The 15,679-nt window shown below is 49.5% G+C and overlaps 1 protein-coding gene across 2 annotated transcripts; it reads left to right on the top strand.

The window, feature by feature from the left end:
* The first annotated feature begins 1,156 nt into the window (after positions 1-1,156).
* Slc25a28 (solute carrier family 25 member 28) lies at positions 1,157-12,561 on the top strand. 2 transcript variants are annotated; one of them, XM_021151755.2, is made up of 4 exons: positions 1,157-1,558; positions 9,117-9,345; positions 10,437-10,493; positions 11,718-12,561. In XM_021151755.2, exons 1-4 carry the CDS (start codon positions 1,268-1,270, stop codon positions 12,233-12,235), a joined length of 1,095 nt encoding a protein of 364 aa, XP_021007414.1. In that variant the 5' UTR covers positions 1,157-1,267; the 3' UTR covers positions 12,236-12,561. The 2 variants fall into 2 exon arrangements, with proteins under 2 accessions (XP_021007414.1, XP_029328731.1); XM_029472871.1 differs by lacking the exon at positions 1,157-1,558 and having other exon boundaries at positions 9,113-9,616.
* The last annotated feature ends 3,118 nt before the right edge of the window (positions 12,562-15,679 follow it).

Raw genomic sequence — 15,679 nt, 5'->3', positions numbered from 1 at the left:
AGCTAGAAACTGGGGAAGCGTGTGCAAACACGCTGCTGAGAAGGGAGCCTGAGGTAGCCTGCAGAACCAGGGAGCGGAAAGGGGCCCTCGCTCCTCAGTAGAGGCTGAGGCTCGAGCGTCGCTTCAGTGCCCGCTTCTGCTCAAGGTAGTGGCCCTGAGGACCAGACGTCCCTAGCATCGTTTTACAACCGGGGAGCGGTTCCCAAGAAGCAGCAGCTCAGCGGTCCCGGAGAGAGAGAGCGGACAGCCATCAGACCCGGTGGAGTTTATCAGCGAGCGAGCTCGGGATACGAGGTTCAAGTGTATGACTCGGAACAAGCTCCACTCCGAGGCATCAGCAGCTGCTCTGCCGCGATTGGGATGCTGCTCCAAGACCCTGACACCTGTCGTCGCCTCCGAACCATCCCATTTCGCCTTCTCCTTTCCCAACGCAGAGCCCACCCAATGAGAGCTCATCGGTCCACCCACTGGAGGGTTCACTAGGCGGCTTTGGGTGGGAGGCCCCGGGCGAGCGGATCTGCGCTGATGGCACACCACTCCAGAGCCACCCGAGGCTCACAGCCGATCTCCCCTAGCGGCGGGTTGGGCCGTGCCAGGGGACGCAGGGTCCGGGCCGACTCCGCCCCCGCCTGAGATCCCGCGGGAACAGTCGCACCGTGCTACTCGACACTCGGTGCACGCCAGAGCACGCGTCCTAACGGCAACCGACAGCGGTTTGACCTTGAAGGTCTGGCTGGCACCGCCCCCTCTCCCCGGCAGTCCGGGCCGCCACGCACGCCGCGCCGGGGTACAGCCGGGAGCCGGTCCCTGTCCTCCAGGCGCTCTCTCCACATCCAATGGAAGAACGAAGTGGTTCGGGCCAATGGCCACCGCCAAAGTAGCTAGAGCGGTTGAGCCTATCAAAGTTCAGCTTTACGTTTCTCCCGCCCCCGAAACGCTAGGGGCGGGTCGATCGGCCAAGTCCGCCAATCAAGAGCCAATAAACAAGACGCTTCCAAGATCAAAGGGGAAGGGGTGGGACCTACGGGACTAATGACAAGCTATCTGGCGAATAGCACAGATACATTTTGGCTCCGTAGAAAGGGGGCGGAGACACGTTAGGGGCTACACCAATGGCTGTCTGGGGGGCGTGTCCTCGGGGCCAAGCGGGAGCCGGAGGCCCCGGGCTCTCTGGGCCGCGCCTGAGGCGGACGCAACGGGGCCGGGGGGCGGCGGCAGTGGTGGCGGCAGCGGCGGCGCGTGTGGGCGCCGCGGCTGGCCGAAGTGGATGGAGTTGGAGGGGCGGAGTGCAGGCGGCGTGGCGGGAGGACCAGCTGCTGGGCCCGGGCGGAGCCCCGGGGAGTCGGCGCTGCTGGACGGGTGGCTGCAGCGGGGCGTGGGCCGGGGGGCCGGCGGCGGGGAGGCGGGGGCCTATCAGCCCCCTGTACGGCTGGATCCGGAGTCCGGTCCGGAATACGAAGCGCTGCCGGCTGGAGCCACTGTCACCACGCACATGGTGGCGGGCGCCGTGGCAGGGATCCTGGAGCATTGCGTGATGTACCCGATCGACTGCGTCAAGGTGAGACCTGGACCAGGCTGCGTGCGAACCGGACCTGGGGCTGACCCGACCCTGAACCTTGTTTAGAGCCAGAATCCCAACTGAGACCCAGAGCTGATAGGTTTCTTACTGGCTCCTACCTCTACACACGGTTTGAGCCAGTACTCCGTGCAAGCAAAGTCCTGGCTGGGAGATGAGCTCGGTCAGGAACCAGGACTTACTTCTAACGGTCAGTGAGGCGAAGCAAAAATCTTGTCAGCCAAAGACTTGATCCCGATTGGGACTAAGCAGGAATGGGATGGGATGGGATGGGATGGGATGGGATGGGGGGATCCCGAAGCACAGGTAAGTCTATAACAAACCAGCTGGCATGAAATCAGACGGTGAACTCTATCCGAAAGCTTGGCTTGAGATGTTTCGGGTCGGCGCTTTCACAAGCTCCTTGCTGCGTCTTCCCTTTAAAGTGACGGGGCAGGAACCGGAATCTGGGATCTCTCAGCTAGATAAAAGTACGTATTAAATCTTAACCTGGGAGTGGTTGAAAAAAAAAATCATTGTGCAGTCAAAAGTGAGAGTTCCAGACTGGAATGGATGTGGGAATAAGGCATGTTAAGAAAAACGGTTTCGGTTTCTCTGTGAGGCAAGATTGGTAGTCCATCTATTTCCTGAACGTAAAAATTGAGCTGGGACTAAGATTCTATGTTGAGGGAGCGAGTGCATCAGCCCCTTACACAACAGAGGTGAAACTGATAGTCTCTTTCTTTGGGCCCCTGAATTTGACAAAAAGAAAAACAGCTGGAGGGAAGTGTGATGATATTAGAAAGCAGATGTGGAGAAATAGAATGAAGTTATCAGGGTATGCTCAGGGTTGGACGGAAAGCCTACTGCATCCACAACCAAGCAGGACGGTTAATACACATACAGGTCAGGTCCCTGGGAAGAAGCCTGGGGGAAAATGGAAACATTGTTTTTCCTTGCTGTTCTTAGAGGAGTGCTTGAGTAGAGATGCCAACTACCGAGAGGGCAGTAACTTCAAGGGGGTTCTTGAAATCGCCCACGCTTTCTTTATACCACTTGTGTAGGCACTGGCCTGTCAGCTCTTTGATGGATGCTTTCCCGTTTAGGATAGCATCCACTTCAGCCATGCAAAAGTCGCTTTCTTCTGCTTGCCCCTGGATTCAGTACTGTTTTGCATTTTCATTCTTCAAGTGGATAAGGAACTAGGGAAAGTGCTCCCCAAGGCTTTGTGAATGAGTTTGGGTGGTGGAGAGGAAATGGAGAGAGTGTTCCTGAACTTTTGTGAACGGCATTGAGTTGGCCAGTGTTTTCAGTACACTCCAGGTTAGCTCCTAGCAGGTTAAGTGCACCTGACTGAGGTAAACATGAGCATTTTAAATGTCCTTGCCAATAGAGAGAATTAGACCGTGACCTGGAGTTAAGGCTGGAGGTGTTCCTTGGGTAGCAGCATTTCCCAGATAACTTGCTGTGACTTACCTTAAAAGAAATAATAAAGCCTGTATGAGAGAAATCACTAATGAGCTGTAAAATGAACATATAGAAATAACAGTGAGTCAGACATTTATCCGAGAGACTGTAGGTTGGATGTCTTGAGTTAGTGAAAGCTATATCCAAAAGTTAAAGTTTCAGAGTCACCTCCCTCAGCTCCGAATACAGCAGAGGGGTCTGGAGTGCTGTGTTCAGGATAAGTATCATGTGGAAGACAGATCAGAGGAAGCAATAGAATTATTTAGTGGAATGCAGTGTGATAATCTGCAATTTAAAAATGTTACTATTGCGATTGGAAAGGCGGCTCCGGTAATCGTCCGTTACCGGTCACATGAAAATCCAGGCATGGTAGTCCTTGTGTATAATCCCAGTGTTGGGGAAGTAGAGGCAGTCCGATCCTTGGAGCTCACCAGCTAGCTAATGTAGCCAAATCCACGAGTTCCAGGTAAGAGAACCTGAGTGCCTTTAATTCCAGCACTCAGGAGGCAGAGACAGGCAGATCAAGTTCCAGAATTTGGTCTGTGTAGTAAGACCCTGTTTCAATAAATGAACAAGGTGGGAAGTGACTGAGGAAGATGCCCAAGGTCTGTCTCTGCCCGCACACACATTCCCAGGTTTGCACATGATCCAAACAAACATGAACCTGTGCCACGCTGAGAGGAAAGAAAAAAATGTTACCACTCCCAGTCAGTTTGATACTTGTATTGTTACAAAATAGTAAGACTTCCCCTTACTTTATAAAGCCCTTTTGGCTTTAAACAGTTTTATGAGTTCCCTTGTTAGATATGCCAATAGAGCCAGGTGTTAGTGACTCATGCTTTTAATCCCAACACTTAGAAGGCAGAGGTAGGCAGATCTCTGTGAGTTTGTGGCCAGCCTGGTCTACACAGTTAGTTCCAGGATATCCAGGACTACACAGAGAAACTCTAGCTCAAAAAGAAGGGGGAGGTAGTGGAGGAAGACCAGGAGGAGGAAGAGGAGGAAGATGAAGAAGCAGCAGCAGCAGGGAGGTCGAGAAGTGGAAGAAGAAATGCCTTTAGCATATCCTTAGTGAGGGCAAAAAGAATCAATCAAAAGATGATGCAGCAACAGAGACCACTCAGAATCTACGATGGCACACCAGAATGGCCATAGTGCCTGCTCTCTAAACATGAGGAAGGGCTGGCAAATACAATCCCTGACTTACTTCCCAGGTGAGAGAACACAAGAGAAAGAGAAGGGGGTTCCAAGGTGTGTTACAGAACAGGGGGATTACTGGAGTAAGTTGTGTCTAGTCTTCCAAGGTTAACGATTAATATTTCCTAATCACCTATACATGCTTTGGGATTTTTTTTTTTTTGAGACAGGGTTTTCTGTGTAGCCCTGGCTGTCCTGGAACTCACTTTGTAGACCAGGCTGGCCTTGAACTCAGAAATCCGCCTGCCTCTGCCTCCCGCGTGCTGGGATTAAAGGTGTGCGCCACCACACCCAGCGGGATTTGTATTTTTAAAGAAATTGACTATACAGTTTTACAGTCTAGCCTCTAAACCCTACTCTAAAGAACTGGTTGTTTGATTTGAAGGACAAATGACTAAGAGTCTTCAAAAATGCAAATGTTTATCTCAGAAGAATCATTGCTTCTTGCTGTTGATGCTGGGAATTAAAAGGACAGCCCGGTCTGAGCTAGTGTCCTAACAGCTAATGTTTGCGTGAGGCATGAATGTAACTGAAACCTCTGCCCTGAGAACGGGCTTCCTGGCTCACTTGTCCCTTCACGGCTGTGCTGTTCTCCCCGTGGATGGTGGAGGAGAAGCAGCCCACCCAGACTCCATGGCTGGACTGCAAACAGGTATCAGTGTTGGGGCTGAAAAGGACAGCACAGCGTCTGCCACCGAATGCTGACATCGTCTCTTGGCATGCTGGCCTATGTATCCCTAGCCACTTATCAGGGTCAAGTTGACTGAAAATATCCTTGGGAAAGACCCTGGGAAGTCAACATAACCTTGCCTGGCCACAGTTATCAAGCCAGCTATTTCCATGATCATAATAGGGAGGTTTGAGAATCCAGATAAATTGCAATTTCCTTTTCCAGGCCTCAGAGCCTCTGGCTGCCTCCCTTGTGCAGGGGACCATTTTGGGCTGCAGTAGTGAAGAAGAGGGAAAGAGTAGAGAGAAGTCTTTCTTGCACGTCAGATGTAAAGGTTCTCTGTACGCATCCACCCGTGAAAGCTTAGGAAATACAACCTCTGACTTACGTTTTCTCACACCTCATAATGATAACTAAGGATCAATAAATGCCAGTCGTTGCTAGTCTCCAGCATGGTGTGAAGTCCTTATTTCATAGATGAGGAAAGGCTCGGAGAACAGTTAAGTAACTTGTCAAAGGTCACAGAGTCTTATGTGGCAGAGCCGTGATTTGAGTTCGGCCTGTGACTCATCAGCCTTCCTTATAGCTTCCCAAAGGCAGGTTTCAAGAACCAAGCAAGCTAAAGAGTCAGAGTGGAGCTCACCTGTGAGTGTGTATAACCCTTAGAGTTACAACGAGTGTGCAATGCAAATCACTGTAGCCCAGACAAACCTCCCAGTAAACACTCACACATGCGAGCTTTAGAATTGAGCCTGGTTTATTACTGGCTGGGGATTGATTAGTTGACCTTGTGAAGTGATGCATACGGACATGAACAGATACATTTTACAATCATGTTTTAATGATCAAAATGCTTATGTTTATAATATTTCATAAATTACAATTTTTACATGCCTTGTTTCTTGTTATCCATATAGCATGGCAATTTTCTTTTTCTATGAGCACTTTTTAGATTATTTTATTTTATCTGTCTTAGTGTTTTGTCTGCATATCTGTCTGAGCACCGTGTGAGTGCCTGGTGCCCATGGAGATGAGAAGGGCGTCTGGAACTGGAGTTACGGATGTTTGTGAGTTGCTGTGTTGGTGCTGGGAATCAAACCCATTCCCTCTGCAAGAACAAGTGCTCCTAACTGCTGGGCTATTTTTCCAGGCCTGCATGATGATATACACGGTGAGAGAAGTTGAGTAACGAAGTCAAGACAGCGTGCCCAGCAAAGCTGGCGTTCAGACCAGGCTTCCTGTAGACAGCAGCAAAGCACCAAACCCCTCCACTTTTTTGTTTGTTTGTTTGTTTGTTTGCTTGAGACAGGGTTTCTCTGTGTAGCTCTTGCTGTCCTGTAACTCACACAGTAGACCAGTAGGCTGGCCTTGAAGTCAGAGATCCCCCTGCCTCTGTCTCTGAGAGCTGGGATTAAAGGTGTGCGCTACTACCGCCCGGCTTACTTAGCTTCTCTTCAGTGCTAGGTAGTGGTGTTTGTTTTTTGTTTGTTTCATACTGTAGCTTTTTGTATGTTCTTAGTTCATGATTCTGCAAAAACCCATATTATTGACTCAAAAATATGGGCATGCATATTCATTCTTGTATTTGAACTATTTTATGCCTGTGCCTGTTTCGTGTGCATAGGGCTGCGCTGTCATTGAGTTAGATCTGATGATGTTTGTGAGATGTTGGGAGTAACTTCCACACAGTCCAGTTTCCTCTTGGGGATGAAGAGTTCTGAGGCCAGAATCTTTCATCACTGCTTGCCTCACACGCCCTTGACTGCAGCAGGCCACTGTGGTTTCTCATTCCTCGTGTAAAAGACCGGTTCCAAACAGACTTAGGGAAGTATGGGTTGTGAAGCCACCAGGCCCAGATTACATCACACCCTTTGGCTAGTTTGAGAACAGGAGACTGAACGTCCATTGTGATAAGGTGATATGTGATATTTCTGATTGAACGTCCAATCATGAACAATTTAAGCATGCAGAGTTTGTGTTAGAAGCAGGCAGGAGACAATTAACTCCAGAGGAATGTGGATTGCTTGCGGCTAACCAGGACCTGTTAATCTGGTTGGTTTCTCTTCCATGCTTTTGAGAAAAGGCCTGATTCTCGGATCCCGGTTGGCTAGCTTGAGTCAGGCAGATTCAGGCTTTTGAATCTAAATAGTGATTAGAATGAAGCTGGAGTTTAAACTGTCACTGGCCATCAGTTGCCCCCGTTGGCTCACTAGTGGCTGCAGTTGTTATTTTCTGAACTGTGAGGACATGTCTGACAGTAGGTCATTCATTTACGAGACAGACAGGTCCTAGAGGTTCCTGGGCTCTTAGGCTCCATTCTGTCTTAGCTTGGAAGTATGTCAGTAGACAAAAGATTTTTGTGGAAAAACATACTTCAAAGAAGGTGTAATGAGATGGATTTCCAATTTCTTTTAAAGATTTATTTTTAGTTTTAGAACTGAATATAATATGTGTTTGTGGAGGGGAGAGTATGTCTATATGGAGTCCAAAAAGAAGGCATTGGCTCCCCTGAGCCAGAGTTCCAGTTATGAATCGCCCAACATGAGTACTGGGAACTGAATTTAGGTCCTCTGAAAGAGCAGCATACGTTTGTAACCACTGAGAGCCAGAGAGAGAGAGAGAGAGAGAGAGAGAGAGAGAGAGAGAGAGAGAGAGAGAGAGAGANGAGAGAGAGAGAGAGAGAGAGAGAGAGAGAGAGAGAGAGAGAGAGAGAGAGAGAGATTTTGAGATTTTCTATAGCATACCTGCCTTTGGGAGTCAGAAGACCACTTGTGGGAATCAGTTCTCACCTTATACAGTGTGGATTCTAAGGATCAGATTCAGGTTGACAGCCTTGAGGACAAGCAACTTTACTCACTGAGACGTCTCACTGGCTCGGATGCCTAAAGTTCAGTAAAACTGTGCATGTTATTTTCTTTCTTCCTCCCTCCCTCCCTTCTTTCCTTCCCTTTTTCAAGACAGGGATTGTCTTTATAGCTCTGGTTCTCCTGGAACTCACTCTATAAGCCAGGGTGGCCTCAAACTCCTGGCTCACGTGTCCTGAGTGCTGGGATTCAGTACCAGCCATCACTCTGGCAGGTCTACAGGTGTCTACTACACGCTCTCATCCCAGTCACCGACTCTTCAAAGATGGTGTTTCACAGAGACTGGTCTTTATTTGCCAAGGCCATTTTGAGGATCCAGTCAGTTTAGATGAGAGCTCGGAATGGGCCTTCAGCTTTAAAGATTAGTGAGGTCCTCGTCTTCTACAGTCCGGGGCGACTTCTTCCCCAGGAGCAGCATCTATCGGGAATGAATTTCTAGTAAGACTCTTAACATGCAGACCCAGCTGCCAAAGCCACACAGTCTGAAAAGATATCAAAAGATAGGCCGCCCTCTTGTTAGTCTATGTGGTCAGGAAGCAGGACCAGGGCTGACCTTTAGAATATAGGACCGAGTGTGTTGGACACAGTAGTTATTTGAATTAAAGTTTAGTTTTATTTTCATTATGTATATGTGCGTGGGTGTAGGTGGTTATGTATAAATGAATGTATGAATGCAAAGAACCACAGAGTCCAGAAATGAGTATTTCCAGAAAAGATCCCTTGGAGCTAAAGTTACAGGCGATTATGAGCCACCCAACGTGGGAAATGAACTCAGGCCCTCTGTAAGAGTAGTACATGCAGGCTGGAAAGAGGGCTCCGTGGTTAAGAGCATTGACTGCTCTTTCAGAGGTCTTGATTTCAATTCTCAGCAACCACATGGTGGCTCACAACCATCTGGACTGAGATTGGTGCCCTCTTCTGGTCTGCAGACATACATGTAGGCAGAACACTGTATATATAATAAATGAATCTTTTTTTAATGGGGGGGGGGGGAGTACATGCTCTTAATGGCTGCAGCAGCTCTCTAGCCCGGTCTCTAAACTTAGGTGAGTTGATTAAGGTGAGACAGCAACTTTGGGAATCTCAGACTTGTATCATTGCTGGGGCACTGGGTCATTTGGAGTTGCAGAGTGTTGCCAAGAGGCAATGTTCTCTAGGGATGTGATGGTGTTCTGTTTTTTGGCTGTGGATGACTAGAGGAAGAAAGGTCCAAGTCTTGGAAAGATGACTCATAGATTCGGGAAGTTGTAAAGGCTGGGCGCCCAATGTCACTCCCACAGGCGTACCCTTTGCCGGGGGCCGGAGGGATGGGGTGGACGAGAAGTTACAATCGCCGACTTTGCTCTTTTTGCTATAATTTCAGACCCGGATGCAGAGCCTACAGCCTGACCCAGCCGCCCGCTATCGGAACGTGTTGGAGGCTCTCTGGAGAATCATGAGGACAGAGGGCCTGTGGAGGCCCATGCGGGGGCTGAACGTCACAGCAACAGGCGCGGGGCCTGCCCACGCCCTCTATTTTGCCTGCTACGAAAAGTTAAAAAAGACATTGAGTGACGTAATCCACCCAGGGGGCAATAGCCATATTGCCAATGGTATTGAGCCTTCCTGTGCTGGTCCCCACTTCCCAAACTCTCTAGGCTTTGCTGCTGTCAGTGCTTCCCAGCCTCGCATGGTTTGGAGCTGCAGCTTTGGGCTGGGGTAGGCCAGATTATAGGGGAGGGACCTCCAAACCTGACGTGCTCGGACAGCGGGCTGCTTCAACCCCACTCCTCCTATGGGGCACCTCAGCAAAGGTCACAGTGTCCTCCCTTACCACCAGCTTGACTTTCCTCTCATCTCCCTGGCATCAGCTTCGAATGCCTGGTAATGTGGAGACACACTGAACTCCCCCACTATGTATTTCTTGGTAGTTGGGTGGTACCCTACTTCTCAGGGCAGGATTGGAGGTGACCCAGCTACTCTCAAGGATGTCATTAATGGAGCCCTAGCTCTTCCCCTCACCCTTTCAGGGTCCAACCTGACCAGAGGCACTGGTGTCGTTGAGGACACGACAGAGCCTTGACAAATGGATGGGGATGGGGTCAAGGGACTGTTTGGAGAAACCAGATGTTTTAGGCGTTGGGTGGAAATGAAGACATAGCAATACAAGGTTGAAGACGAAGAGTCCTGTTGAGTGTAGAGAGTCGGGATAGTGGTTTAGGGCCAAAAGGGAAGGTCTGGATGGGCCAGTGATAGAACGATAGGATTTGGAGATAGGTTGAGCAGCTTGCAGGCAGTCAGAGAAGAAGCAGATTAGATTATGAGGTTCCGACTATCTGACCCCCCTTCTCCCTGCACCGGTGGCCATTGTGCTGGCATGCCTCGCCAGAAGTGCATCTGCTTCCTGCCAGGACATAACTGCATTTATTCTTAGACTCCCCTACTGAAAACATCTGGGCTCTCATCTTTGCTCCTTTCGGGCCTTCCTGTCAGATATGGAATGTGCAGTGATGACATTGTTAAGTGAGGGGTTATACCTTCCTTTCTGGGAGCAGGAGTCAGGAGCAGTGGGTTCTGAAACCACCTCTTGGACTGGCTCTTAACCTTCCTTCCCTAACCTGTGAGTCACTCACCTTCACCTGGGGCCTCAGCGCATCGCTCCCCCTCTCGGCCTGACATGTGGCAGTTGTTTTCTCCTTTGCAGGTGCAGCCGGATGTGTGGCGACGTTACTTCATGATGCAGCCATGAATCCAGCCGAAGGTAAAGACCCTTTAGCCGTCTTCTGGGCCGCAGCTGCGTCTTCATGCCTGGTTCTGGTGAAAACCGGAGCACAATTTTTTTTGGCAAATCCTCTTATTTGTACCACTAGATGGCACTCCCTCCCTCCGCATGTTCAGTACTTGAGGGGACTTGCCTCTGTTACTGAGGCAGCATAGTCTTTGGGATTTAATTCATCTTCAGGGCTTTCTTGGAATAAGTGACGGCTCTGTTGGCTTAGCCTGGGCTTTCCTAGAAGTCTGCTTTGTAGTTGTTTTTTTTTTTTTTTTGGTTTTTTGAGACAGGGTTTCTCTGTGTAGCCCTCGCTGTCCTGGCACTCACTTTGTAGACCAGGCTGGCCTCAAACTCAGAAATCCTCCTGCCTCTGGGATTAAAGGCATGCGCCACCACGCTCGGCTTGTTTGTAGTACATTTGATCTCTGATTTGTATTAAATTATTTTGTGTTTCTTCAAAGAATGCAGGTCTTAACATTTAAAAATATAAAGTATTGCACATACTGGAATGTAGACAAAAGGGAAAGACCAAATTGTATACTTTAATCCTTTCTTGCTACTAGGGTAGTAGCTTTTTGGGTGGATTCGGTGAGAATTGAGGTGATCAGCCAACGGTAGGGGCCATGTTCCTTCAGCTTAGTAGGTCTGGCAAGACTGGGATGTAAACAGCTAAAGTTAGCTAGAGGCGCACAGAACTCAAGTCATGTTATGTGTCTAAGGGAACAGGGAATGCTAGGAACTGAAGCCAGCGCTTCTCAAATCAGAACTGTGGTTTTTCCATGGCAGCATTTTCTTTCTTCTTTCGCCTCCAGTCTCAGTTTTGAGTTCAGGGTTCCCATCATACCAAAGGGACGGAACTTTAGGGCTCTGCTCACTATGGCATGCACTGCCGCTGAGCCATCCATGGTTGAGAAAGGTTAAGATTATACTAAGCTCTTGATTTCACAGAGACCCTCCAGGAGTACTGAACTGTAGATAAGCTGGGTGTTAGCTGGTTGGTTTTAAAGAATTCCTACTAGGAGTGGGCTCATTTTAGAATTTTTCTTAGTAACCCTTTCCTTCCTTCTCACTACAATAAGAGAAATACAGACTCTCAGGAAACTCACCACCCTTTGTTTTCTTCCCACCACATTGACGGATCTGCTGACGTGAAACCCTGAATTGGGATGCTCTGTCGCCCGGTTTCCCCTTCTCCCTCCTGGTGGCGCTCAGTCGTCAAGCAGAGGATGCAGATGTACAACTCGCCGTACCACCGCGTGACAGACTGTGTTCGGGCAGTGTGGCAAAATGAAGGGGCCGGGGCCTTTTACCGCAGCTACACGACCCAGCTGACCATGAATGTCCCCTTCCAAGCCATTCACTTCATGACCTATGAGTTCCTGCAAGAGCACTTTAACCCCCAGAGACGGTACAACCCCAGCTCCCATGTGCTCTGTGGGGCCTGCGCAGGAGCAGTAGCTGCCGCCGCCACAACCCCACTGGACGTTTGTAAAACACTGCTCAACACCCAGGAATCCCTGGCTTTGAACTCAAACATTACTGGACATATCACAGGCATGGCTAGTGCCTTCAGGACGGTCTATCAAGTAGGCGGGGTGACTGCTTACTTCCGAGGGGTGCAGGCCAGAGTCATTTACCAGATCCCCTCCACAGCCATCGCATGGTCTGTGTATGAATTCTTCAAATACCTAATCACGAAGCGGCAAGAGGAATGGAGGGCAGGCAAGTGAAGTGATGCTGAGTGGACCAGGGTCCGACCACACGACTGCATCCTGCCCTTCCAGCACATTCTCTGGCTGCTGGCACACTCCAGTCTCAAGAGGAGTTGGAAGGAGGGAGAGAGCTTGCTCCAGGCTGTAGTTGGCTAACACTAGTTCTTGCCAACATCTGTCGCCACTGTTGTCTTTCTTCCTGGGCGCTCTGCAAGTTCAGCAAAGCCCACCGCAGTACCTCTGCCACCATCTCCACCCTGGGCCTGGCGACCTGCTCTAGACTGTTGCAGAGGATAAGCAGCGCATTCCCTGGTTCCTAATTAAAAAGAAAAAAGCCTTTAAATGCTGTGTTGGGTTTGTCTTGCCAAAGGGGCATGCAGTGCTGTACCTGACCTGACTCGAAGCTTAATCCGAGGAGGGTTTGAGTGTGTCTGTAGATTGGTTTCTACTGACCTGAGATGGCTTAGGAGGTTAGGGCCTGTCTCCCTTGTCCAAGTAGTCTGCTTCAAGCATCTCCCTTCCCTGTGCCGGGAGCACCCGGCCTTTGCCTGACGCACCCTCAGCAGGTGCGCCTCTTCCCATTGGCGCCTTTCCTTTAGTCAGTCAGGGCCTGGGGCTGATGCCCTGGTTCTGGGTTCTGCCTGAGCAGTGGACGTTTACCTGTGGCACTTCATCTTCTAATACACTTATTGAGTTTAGTTGTTCATTGAGACTGCACTTCCTGAAGAAGATTGTGTGACAAGACTTGGTTTGACTTTTAATCTGTTTAGTGTTTATTTTGAGATACTGGAGAGAGAGAGCCCAGGGCCTCCTGAGTGTCAGGCGTGTGTTTACCACTGAGAGTCGTCCTCAGCCTGCCTGAAGGTTTTACAAGGTACTTGAACATACATGATCTCATTTAGTTCTGACAAAGTAATGAGGTTGGCTTTGACTGACAGGAGCTCTGGGAGGCTCTGGTGTACCCAAGGCCTCACAGTAGGCTCGGAACTGAGCTGAACAGGAAGGGGCTCTGACTGAAGACACTCCCCACCTGCTGTCCATGTGAATGCTGTCTGGAGGTCTCTGAGGTAGGTGGGTCAGCTGCTAGCAAGAAGTCCACATTTACCACTCAGTAGTGAGTATTTCTCAGGCCTCCATGGCTAGGGTAGAGATAAGAGCCTTAGACTTCGAGGAGAGACTTGTCTGCAGAAAGATGTATAAACAGACTAGAAAACAAGTGAGACAAAAGAGTAGTTTAAACCTAGAATACTCCTGGAGGATGTTAGAATCCGAGTCTAGCTTGGGAGGACTGGAAGTAGACTTGGGAGAAATGACATCTAGGTGGCCCCAGGACAGATCAGCCAAATAGGGGGAAAGGGAGGGGAAGCGTGGAGGTGGGAGAGTAAGTAGTTTTTGGCACAGATGAGACTGGGTGAGGTTGCAGCTGGGAAGTGGAGCAAGGGCTGGGGCTTAGAGCCGTGCTCAGAGGTTCAGAGTTTATCCTAAGGCGAAGTGAAGCATTACAAAGTTTAAGTGAGGCAGGCGTGATCATAGTCACCATTTAAACAGATCACTTGGGCTCCTGGAGATGGATTAAAGAGAGCAAGACCGGGCAGGCAAGCAGGCCAAGGAGAAAGCTGTTAGCAGCACGGTGGTCTCACAGGGACTGACGAGGCTGGAGCCATGTTAGGGTTGCAGCAGCAAGCAGACTTAGTTACAGAATAAACCCTGTCATCCTTCTACCTGACAGCTCCTCAGGCATCTGTGGGGAACTGTGTCTGAGTGCACTGGCAAACAGCTGTCACACAGACAGCAGGGCCCGCCCCGTTCTCTGCTTAAGTAGGCTGCTGCCTCTCTGGTGTAGGGAGGGAAAGGGAAGATGTCCGGTGGTAGCCAGTGGAGCTAGGGTCGCCTGTGGATACGAGTGCTCCCAGAGGTCATGCCAGGTGTTTACAGGAAAATGAGGGCGAGTAGCTGCTTCTCAGCATGGATGGAGCCACAGGACAAAGGAGCACTCTGTGGACTCGGTGTTGCAGTCAGCTTTTTGGGAATGCTGTTGGCACAGTGACAATAAGGCTCATTTTTTCAGGGGATGAGGGGTAATGTCTGGAGAAACGGTGACCCCTATTCCCTCCAATTGGCTCTAATGCTGTTCACAAATGACAAAATTGTATAGAAATTACACAAGTGACCTTCCAGCTTGCGGTCGTGATCTGGCTACTAGAAGATGTTTCACTTGGGATTTGGGTGAGGCCATAGGTTCTGGTGGGTCTCAGTCTAACTATGAGACAGAAACATGTTGTAGGGCCAAGGTCTCAGAGGCCAGAGACCAGATACCTGAGTCATTTCTATTGAGTTCCCTATACCCAAGAGGCCCGTGGGTGTCTGGTGGCTCACAAGGTCCAGAGCCTTTTGGGTATGTGCTTTGAATATCCCCAAGGGGCCAGTTTCAGCACACTGCAACACACCAGGGAAGATGAAAAATAAGCAACAATTTATTGAGAAATACCTCAGTTGGGGATATGAGACCAATGTGAATAAAAAACCCGGAAGTGACAGAGGGCAACGCCATGGTTATGTACTGGAGTCCACAGTGCTCAGGTAACAGAAAAGGGCAGATAGCAAGGAAAAACACTTCTGTAGGAGCAAAACCATGCTAATGTGTGGGATTTAGAAAACGTGAGCCAGAACGCATGTCTGACCCTTGAGAATATGGTGCTGATGTTGTTGATGATGTTGATGTTTTGCTGTCCTGGCGATAACCTAATGCATCATGCATGCTAGGCAAGCGCTCCACCACTGAGCTGCATCCCCAACTCCGGCTCTTTTCGAGATAGGTTTCACTTTGTAGCCCAGGCTGGCCTCAAACTCACAATCTTCCTGTCTCGACCTCCCCAGTGCCATCAACCAGACTAGTCTATGATGCTTTGTTGTTGTTTTTCAGTGTGTAAGTTTGTATTTGAGAGTGAGTGTGTGTGTGTGTGTGTGTGTGTGTGTGTGTGTGTGTGTGTGTGTTGCTGCTGCAGGTTAAACCCAGGCCTTTGTGCACACTAAGAATCCTGCCACTGGGGCACAGCCATGGATATTTTCTATTAATTTTCAAAAGTGGGACTTCACTGCAGTCAGCTTCTATATAATAGAATAAAACTCTATTTTCCCATGTCATTAGATTTCCTTCTACCACTTCAATATAAGTGGCCACACAACACTCTGCTGTCTTAATACGTAAATGCAATCTGTTCTCTTGTATACTTTATCAGAAACAGCAGCAGCAGTTAGACTCTGCATGAGCAGCTAGAGTAGAGATGGGTGAGAGTGGAGAAGCAGCGTGAGTGGGTTCTGCCCGAGTCCACGGTGGAGGTGAGGCTGGGTGATCAGAATGTCGTTAAGGAGGTTCCTTAAAAGCAGCAGGTCAGCCGGGCGTGGTGGCGCACGCCTTTAATCCCAGCACTCGGGAGGCAGAGGCAGGCGGATTTCTGAGTT

The sequence above is a fragment of the Mus caroli genome, chromosome 19, assembly GCF_900094665.2.
Source record: "Mus caroli chromosome 19, CAROLI_EIJ_v1.1, whole genome shotgun sequence".
Lineage (NCBI taxonomy): Eukaryota > Metazoa > Chordata > Mammalia > Rodentia > Muridae > Mus > Mus caroli.
Note: the sequence above shows the minus strand (reverse complement) of the source record. Positions and strands in the feature narration are given on the sequence as shown.

Bases quoted from the DNA above. Each gene is read 5' to 3' on its own strand.
- Slc25a28 (XM_021151755.2), top strand. From the start codon at position 1,268: ATGGAGTTGGAGGGGCGGAGTGCAGGCGGCGTGGCGGGAGGACCAGCT. The intron at 9,346-10,436 runs GTATTGAGCCTT...TCTCCTTTGCAG, and splicing joins CAATAGCCATATTGCCAATG to GTGCAGCCGGATGTGTGGCG. The intron at 10,494-11,717 runs GTAAAGACCCTT...GGTGGCGCTCAG, and splicing joins AGCCATGAATCCAGCCGAAG to TCGTCAAGCAGAGGATGCAG.